The 9,352-nt window shown below is 38.0% G+C and overlaps 1 protein-coding gene across 2 annotated transcripts; it reads right to left on the reverse strand.

The window, feature by feature from the left end:
• Positions 1-460: 460 nt before the first annotated feature.
• LOC121393603 (hemogen-like) lies at positions 461-8,156 on the reverse strand. Of its 2 annotated transcripts, none has more exons than XM_041562550.1 (4): positions 7,962-8,156; positions 3,382-3,472; positions 2,170-2,465; positions 461-646 (listed from the first exon to the last, which is right to left on the reverse strand). In XM_041562550.1, the coding sequence occupies exons 1-4, from the start codon at positions 8,053-8,055 to the stop codon at positions 516-518; spliced, it is 612 nt and encodes a 203-aa protein (XP_041418484.1). In that variant the 5' UTR covers positions 8,056-8,156; the 3' UTR covers positions 461-515. The 2 variants fall into 2 exon arrangements, with proteins under 2 accessions (XP_041418484.1, XP_041418489.1); XM_041562555.1 differs by having other exon boundaries at positions 3,394-3,472; positions 7,962-8,155.
• Between the last annotated feature and the right edge of the window lie 1,196 nt (positions 8,157-9,352).

The following is a 9,352-nucleotide window of genomic DNA, read 5'->3' on the forward strand; positions in this document are numbered from 1 at the left end:
TTAAGACTCTGTTATGCCCTGGTCGGGGTGTTGCTTGGTTAAGATGTGGCCAAAAACACAATTCTTCCTCTCTACCTAGTTTGCTTTGTAATGCATTCAGCTATATTTCCTGAACGTTATAGAACAAGGTTATGCCATTGCATGTATAGGTGCCATATGCAGCCATCCAAGGGAGATTTATGCACCCCTGCCTTCTAAGCTGTTCATCGTATCTGCTTACACAAATCATTACTTGCTTGGCACACAGTTCAAATCTTGTGTTAAAAAAAAAAGTCAAATGGTACATTGCTACGCAGACTTTTTTTCATAACAATGATCATTGTATATCAAAAATATTCAGTCTAAGACACTTTAAAAGGTGGACAGCACATTTAAAGAACCTTGTATAATTTATGACCCCTATTTTTAGGCCATGGTCAAAATATTATTGTTTATAATACAAACTTAAAAAACAATTCTGAACAGAAATAATATTTTTATTTTTTAAAGGACGCTTTGTGTCCCTGTAGTACAGATTAAAGTAAATAGGTATAGATATTTTGTTCCTCACGCTGATGTTCCTGAGAGAAGCTGAGCGCTTCAGGTAGTGGAATTGTAGCTAGTGACACCGGGCTTGCCTCTTCCTCTGGTTCTGGCTCCTTGTCTTCTACATTAATGCAAGAAAAAGATTATAGGAGGTCAAGATTTAGTAGATTTAGTGGATAGTATATGACTTCTAGCATTTGAATTAGTGAAAATTCCTATACAGGTATAGGATCCCTTGTCCAGAAACTCGTTATCCAGAAAGCTCTAAATTATTTAAATTAAAATTATTTAATTAAAGTTAAATTATAAATCACTCTGTTTCAGACTGAGCATTAAAGCAATCAGCCTGGGATATTTGAAGGATTCCACTCTATTCTTCAATCCAATTTTTACACCCTCCCCCAGATTCTGGTGAGGAAAAGTAATGTTAAAAATCTATTGCTAGAGGTGCAAAGCGCGAGCCAATACCAGTATGACCCTTGGGTTGTGTGGGTTCAGGTCTCAAAGTCTTACCCCCATATGCAATAAAAGGCACTAAGCTTGCTCAGGAGCAGTTACCCATTGCAACCAATAGGATCTTTGCTTTTAAACAGGTGACCAGTAAATTCCACTTTCTGATGGTTGAAAGGCATACATGAGAGTAAAAATGTGATGTACAATTGTCACCCCTCAGTGATTAACCCTTTACTTTTCTTTTAAGTGTCCCTTCAAAAACTACTATACTATATAGTTCCTTTGAGCAATATTTCTAGTTATTTCAGTATGCCTCTGTACCATGTTTATATGTAATGGTCTCCTAAAGGTAAATGACAAGGAAAGCTTAAAGCTATACTGACACGTTCCTATAAAAATCATAGGAATGTTTCAGTATAAAATATATGCTGCACCCGGAATATTTTCCCTCAAAGCCCCATGCACCTGCACTGACCCGACCTTGCAGTTTCAGTGACTCTGGGCTGGGGCAGTGCAATCCTTCCATAGGCTAATTATGAATCAAAACAGGACTTCAGCCTATTGAAGGATCGCTCTGCCCCCATTACAGCGTCACGGAAGCAACACAGAAGATCCGTTAATAGTGTGAGTGGTCGGCTGCACCACCAGGTTCCCAGACATCTCCTGCATCAGACTTGACTCTGGCACAGTATTCCTAATAAGTTTTGTATAGTGCATGTAACAAGTCTGCAGAGACAGCCAGGGAAACTAGAGAAAATGTCTGCTGAATAGTACCGTAGACCCTTATAGAAGAGGCGCACTAGCTTTAAGTAAACAGATAAAATCACTTGGGAGGGGGTGGCTACAGCACCGATTCTTCTGAGGCTACTCCTGCTATGTCCCCCCCCCCCCAGTGCTTACCTTTCCTGTGCCGGAGGGAGGGTGCATCGCTAGTGTAGAGAGCACATTTGCTCTCTCTTGCATTAGAAAAGCTGAATTTCCAGTTTTAATTTGTCTCTTAAAGGTACTAGCACATTATTTTTTGCCGCCCCTTGTACCCTGCTCTGCACTGCGGTCTGAGGTGAGTTTTTCATCTTTCGGGAGTCTTTGGCTCAGCAGCCTTGGGTGCCTAATAAATTGTTTCCCCCAGTAACCCAAGCTTTACTTTAAAATACTGCATCAAGACTTTCCATGTAGAAATGTCATTATTACCTGTTAGGAAAGGGATGCTGATGTGAGAAATATGTCCAGCCTCCTGACTTTCATGTGTTAAAAAGGTTGCATCTTCGTTACCTTCTTTGGTAACTGTCAGGCCTGGATCTTCATGATAATGTAAGTGCTCCTGTCCGTTTTCTGTCTCCTCCTGTAAGACTTCAGGCTCAGGCTGTGGTTCCACTTCAGGTGCTAACTCAATATGAACATCTGGCTCAGGCTCAGTTTTTTGAACCTTCCTTCTCCCACGTCCAGTTGTTTTCCCTTTGCGCTGTCCCTTACTGCTAGTTTGCCCCCTAAAGATAAATTAAACACACATCTGATGTATATTTATAAACTACATAAGAACCATGAATATCCTATAAATTATAGTTAGTCAGTGCTTAGTTATTGTCAGTAGTTATAATTGGTACTCAGTGATGTAATTTCTGTCACATGACTCACTGAAACTTGTATTTACTTGTGTTTTAAAATAAATAATGCCCCCACTGCTGTACACTCTACAGTCACATACATGTTAGGTCACACGCACTGATTAATGGACACAGTTGTGTCTTTTACTTCTTCCTGTTACAGTAGGAGCTGCAGTATTTCTGGTCAGGTGATCTCTGACTCAAGGTAACAGATATAAATGGGCAATATTTACTGATATCTATATTTCAGTTTGGTAAGATTCTTTAATAGGCCACTTAATATGTTATACACTATCTGTTGGTTAAGTGTTTATTCTGGGGGTTTAGTTGTCCTTTAATGGAAAAAATGAAGCTATACAACAGAAAAACTATACTTATGAATAGGATAGCTAAGTCCCAAAAAATGTCTGTGTAGATGTGAATGCAAGTGTGCAGAATTATTTTTTTATTTCTCACAGTAAATGGCAAAAAATGTGGCCCTGGGACACTAGAGGTGGAGATACCCAATACTTATGTGCAAGTGCCACACAATGTGCTGTGAAGGTGACCAGAGGGCCTGTCTTGGTTTGCATTATTCAACCGGTATTCTGCACATGGGGATTTGTACCTAACCTCTATGCTTGAACACATATACAAACAGGTTCAATGTATTAACTTGTAAGATTTTGAAATCTAATTTCACACTTTCCATGTGTTTCTCGGTCCAGCCTTGCCATGTCCCCAACTACCACATCCAGCTATCTCTCCCCTCTCAGTTCTGACATTCTTTAAAGTTTCCCAATTTAACCTGACAATTTACCCCCAAACCCACTGGAAAGAATCTTTCTCTTGTGCTTCCTCTCTTTTCCTCTTCAGGAGGGTCCGGTCTCTCAAACGCCGTGTTATACTCTCTAGAAAATAAATATATTTTTAAAATAAATAGTATGAAACATAATGTCTGCCGGTGCCGTATTTATACTCTTCTACTTATAATACACAAGAGCCACAAATAACCTGTAAAATATATCTTTATTATACAAAATTCAGCGAGTCATGTGACAGAAATGACATCACTTAGCACCAATTATAACTTATAACTGATGATCACCAAGCAATGTTTATAAGGATATAATTTATAGGATATTTTAGTACATTATTCACTATATAATACACAAAGACCATGAATATACTGTGAATTATATTCTTATAAATGGTGCTTACTGATGTCATTTCTGTCAAGTCTCATTTGTTTATTATAATAAATGATGTTCCGCCTGTTGTAAAATATTAGGAGTTCAATGACCTGTATAAAAGCAATTACCCTTCAGCCTTGTGCTTTTATATGGTCATGGAACTTCTCAATGACTTATCCTTATATTTTACAATAAGGGTTACATTATTCACTATATAGACAGTGCTTAGCCATCAGATATAAGAAATGTAGTAGCCCCCTTTGGCCAGTGGTCCCTATAGTTATGCCACTGGCCCTGCCAAAATGTAGAATCAAATCCAAATGGAAAAAGAATAGCCCATGCATACACACAACTGTGTTCCTTATCCATCACAGCACTGTTCTATTTTACCAGATTTCTAGTATCCACCATACACCACAACTCCACCACAAGCCCGCCACTTTAAAACCTATGAGACCGATTTTTACATACAGTATCTTAGGGCTGTGACCTCTGCTTAATATGGAAGACAGAGTTGACTTCTGATATCCTTATATTTCATTTCAAAATGGAAAAGTATCACCAGGTTCATTAAATTAATGTAAAGTATTATATAAAATAGTGTGCATTCTTTACAGGTAGTTGGCCATAAAAGTACTGAATAGAGATGGACGCCTCAAAAATAACTGTTACATGAATGCAGAATGACATTTTGTATTATATTTTATTTATATAGCATTACAGAGATTATCATTCACAGCAGTCCCTGCCACAGTGGAGTTTACAGTCTAAAATACCTATCACATGTTAATCAGAAGTCAAATAAAGGGCCAGTATACTGACTTGTTAAATTTGAGTTCAATGAATAGGGCTTGTGTCAAGCATAATTTTTGCCTGTTTTATCCATAAAAATGTGATGACTTTTGTTATTTATTGAACAGGAAAGTGAAGCTACTTCCTGTTTGGTCCATGCAAAGTAGATTAGGTAGATTACCTGTGCACAGATAATCCCCCTGCATAATGGATTTCTGATAACAAAAAAGTCACAACAAAAGGTAAAAGGAGGGGGTTGTATTTACCTCACAAGGACCAAACATAGAGTAGCTACAAGTTTCTCCTGTTTAGTGAAATATATTAAAAAAAAACTATTGATTTTTTATGATTAAAACACTAATTAAAACATATCTGTACAAGGTACTAAATTAAACATTTAACCACTTAATTTTTCTGGAGTTTGGCAGGAAAAACACACATAGACTTTTAGGGGGTTATTTAATAAACTCCGGTTGGGCTTTTTGGGTCTTTTTTTTAAAAGTCCGATTTTTTTGAGCCCGATGCTGCAAAACGCCTGAATCCGAAAATCCACCATCTCAGACCTGCCAAGGTTGTATATAAGTCAATGGCAGAGGTCCCTCTCCTATTTTGACGTTTCTGTGGTCTGTGATGGAATTAGCCTGAAAATCTGACCATTTCAGACTTTTCAGACTAAAATCCAAAAAATTTGGGCTTTTTGGGAAAAAACATTTAAAAATCTAGCAATTCGGGAAAAAACTCAGAAGAAATCGTACAATTCGGGGTTTTCTATCGATTTTATTGAATTTTTACCTGAATCAATTAAATTGAGCTTTTTAAATAATAAATAAGGTAAAATTGGGTATGGGAGTTTGATTGTGTTTTTTTATTTAAATAATGAGATTAATTTGGATTTTAGTAAATAACTGTCCCCATGAATAGCAGGCCACTAAATATTACGGCAGCAGAATTGGATTATGAATACCACAAATTGCACACTTTGGAACACCTTGAAGAGAATTTGGTTCAGTATACAGTACAGGTATTTCTCAGTGTCTCAGAATCACTCCTATATTAACTGTATTAACTCCCTATAATTATAGGATTTCAGATATCAGTACACATTTATGACCTAAACTTTTTGACTATACTGGGACATTTTATATATATATATATATATATATATATATATATATATATATATATATATATATATATATATATATATATATATATATATATATATATATTTTTCAAAATGGACCAGCACACCGTTTATCTTCAATCAAAAATAGTGTTTATTCTTCATACACCGCGCTCCTTCTCCGTCGGCTTCCGGGTCCTAGTGCGCGCGTGGCGCGCATGCGCATTATTTAAAAGCCCAGGCGCGCTGGCGTAATGACGTCAGCGCGCAATGGCGTGAATTTCAAACGGTATTTAAGCCCATTCATTGGTGCTGCTGGTTGCCCGTGATAGGATTTATCCTGTGGTTTTGCCTGAAGCCTTGTGCTGTTTGTTTGTGTTTATTCTGCTAGTTATCCGGTTTTTGACCTCTGCCTGTTTCCTGACGACGCTCCCATCTGAATCCTGACCTGTGCCTGATACCCGACTACTCTATTGCCTGAACCCCTTCTGCTTGATACCCGGTTTTGACCCTTGCCTGCCTGACGATCCTTGCTATCTGCCTGCCTCGACCCAGCCTGTCTGACTATCCTCTCTGCCTCATCCTTGCCTGTAACCGTGATCCTCGGCCCAAAAGACTCTAGATACTTGCCGTGCCCCATTGCCTGCCAGAACTCTAGCCTTGCCCACTCATAAGTCCAGGTGGCACCCCAGTAGGCGGAGGGCCTTCCCGAAGCCCAAAAGTGGTCACACATACTGGTGAAGAGAACTCTGACCACGGTGCTTGGCTCTAGTTCTGGTATTGGGTGCCGGCCGTGACATTTTGTGACAATAGGTCATGTGATTTCTGTCCCAGCCCCTAATTTGCATATGCAAATTAGGATTCAGATTCGGTTCGGCTGGGCAGAAAGATTTAGCCGAATCTGAATCCTGCTGAAAAAGGCCGAATCCTGGCTGAATCCCGAACTGAATCCTGGATTCGGTGCATCCCTACTAACTATAGAATTTAGTATCACAATAGCCTTTGATATTATGTCTGTCCAAAAAATTATCCAAGCCATTCTTAAAGGCATTAACTGAATCAGCCATCACAACATCACCAGGCAGTGCATTCCACAATCTCACTGTCCTGACTGTGAAGAACCCCCTACATTGCTTTAAATGAAAGTTCTTTTCTTCTAGTCTGAAGGGGTGGCCTCTGGTACGGTGATCCACTTTATGGGTAAAAAGGTCCCCTGCTATTTGTCTATAATGTCCTCTAATGTACTTGTAAAGTGTAATCATGTCCCCTCGCAAGCGCCTTTTTTCCAGAGAAAACAACTTCAACCTTGACAGTCTCCCCTCATAATTTAAGTCTTCCATCCCTCTAACCAATTTAGTTGCACTTAGTCTCTGCACTCTCTCCAGCTCATTTATTTCCCTCTTAAGGACTGGAGTCCAAAACTGCACTGCATACTCCAGATGAGGCCTTAACAGGGACCTATAAAGAGGCATAATTATGTTTTCATCCCTTGAGTTAATGCCCTTTTTTATGCAAGACAGAACTTTATTTGCTTTAGTAGCCACAGAATGACACTGCCCAGAATTAGACAACTTGTTATCTACAAAGACCCCTAGATCCTTCTCATTTAAGGAAACTCCCAACACACTACCATTTAGTGTATAGCTTTGAATGCACTGCAAGTGTCTATAGGTCTGTATGTGTATATAGACAAGTTCAGCCGTTCCAATATACATATATATACTGTATGCTCATTTGGAAAGGCTGAACATTTCTGTTGTCTTTTTTCAACCCAAATCAACTATATAACTGCTATTTGTGGCCAGGTGTTGACCTGCCAACTTTTTAATATAGGGCACTTGTATAGAATGCATTCTGCTGAGCAGTGCTACTCAGGGTTTTTAATAAGCACCCAAAATACCATAACGTACATGCTGCAATCAGTACAGTGTACAATAAAAGAAAACTGTGTAAGTAGTCTGATAATTTATACCAGAATAAATACAAAAAGCAGTAGTTTATGTATAAAACCATCCTGCTCCTCCACATATGAGTGGGAGATACCATTTAACCTTATTTAAATGAGGATAGCTCATGGCAAGTCATAACAACCACAACAGCATCAGTTACTTTAGTTTCTATAGGCAGTTTTAAGCTTACCTCCACATACAGTAATGATATAGTACCACTACATACCCCACTGTCTGTTTTTAGGGGTAAATTAGAAGACTAAACTTTTTATATTATACTATTCCTAAAGGTTGTGTTGATTTACCCATTTCCAGAACTACACACATATGTTACAGTCCTTACCCAATATATCTTGCTGCACTTCTTGGGGCTGACTTGGCACGGTAGAGATCTCTGCTACGTCTGAATAATGGTAGTCTTTTTCAAAGCCTTCCATGTTTACTAATTCTCCAAAACCCTTTTTACCAGGTTTCAACTGCTTCCACAACAAGTAACTTTGAAATGGTGCTGATCTCTGTAAAAGGAGTGTCTAACAAAAAAAATTCTTGCCACCCATTGCTGTCTTATCTCTTTTGACCATTACAGAATGTTAATAAAGATTTTGTTATCTAATGCAGAATAGGAGTTTGTGTCCATACTTACTTGGCCTGTTGGCGCCAAATTAGTAATGCTGCTCATTTACATATCTTAGTTTAGCATTAACAGCTTTATAAACATATCTTTCCTGTCCTGATATATATATATATATATATCTATATCTATATCTATATCTATATATATATATATATATATATATATATATATATATATATCAAGATCTAAAACTGCAGAAAATGGCGCTCTTTCCACTGATTTCAGCTATGTTCCTTGCTTTTCAAAGTATGTAATGCCCACCACTCTAAACTTGCCTAGTTTGAGTGTAGGGAGCTAATTATCTACCCCTGTAGAAATCTGCCTTTTGTTTCATTGTGCAAAAATTAAAAAAACATTTATACTTAGCGTTTGCCAGGGTTAATAAATCAGACTAATCAGTTGTTTAACCCTTGGAACATAAAGGCCCGCGTACATGGTGCAAAGTGCAGGGGAAGATGCTAAGGTACTAAAATCATTATAGCTTGTGCCCATTTTTTTCACTTTTCACCCAGACCTGAACTATATTGGATGGTTTGGACCATTGACTACTGGTCTCTACAGCTACCCAATTTGATGCACCACCTCTAAGGTAGCATGCTTGTGTGTGTGTGTGTGTATATATATATATATATATATTTCTCTCCTGTGTATCATCTATTTTGGCTTCCACATTGCTGCCAGGTGGTTACTAAGATAATTAAAACCTAGTAACCAGATAACATATTAAATTTCAAGCCTGAGACCTGCAGCAAAAAGATAAATAATTTAAAAAATATTAATAACTGAAAAAAACACTAATTAAAAATTTTCTCTACTGTCTAAATCAGTGATTTGCTCACAAGATGTCTATGGAGCCCTTGAGTAGCGACAATTAAAATAGAGAGGCTGCAATAAGAGCTGAATTATTCCTATTCAGAACAACCAAAGAACTGGGATGCTCAACAATATGCCCCCCTGAGCTGCAGTTGGACTTGCAAATTGGCAGAAATCCCACAAAGGTGAATAGAGAGTTGTGAAATATCCCTCTGGTGAACCGTCACAAGCTCTGTTTATTTTTAACCATTGATATATATGCCCCAAAGTGTATCCTACGTATAAAT

Source organism: Xenopus laevis, chromosome 1L, assembly GCF_017654675.1.
Source record: "Xenopus laevis strain J_2021 chromosome 1L, Xenopus_laevis_v10.1, whole genome shotgun sequence".
NCBI classification, from domain to species: domain Eukaryota; kingdom Metazoa; phylum Chordata; class Amphibia; order Anura; family Pipidae; genus Xenopus; species Xenopus laevis.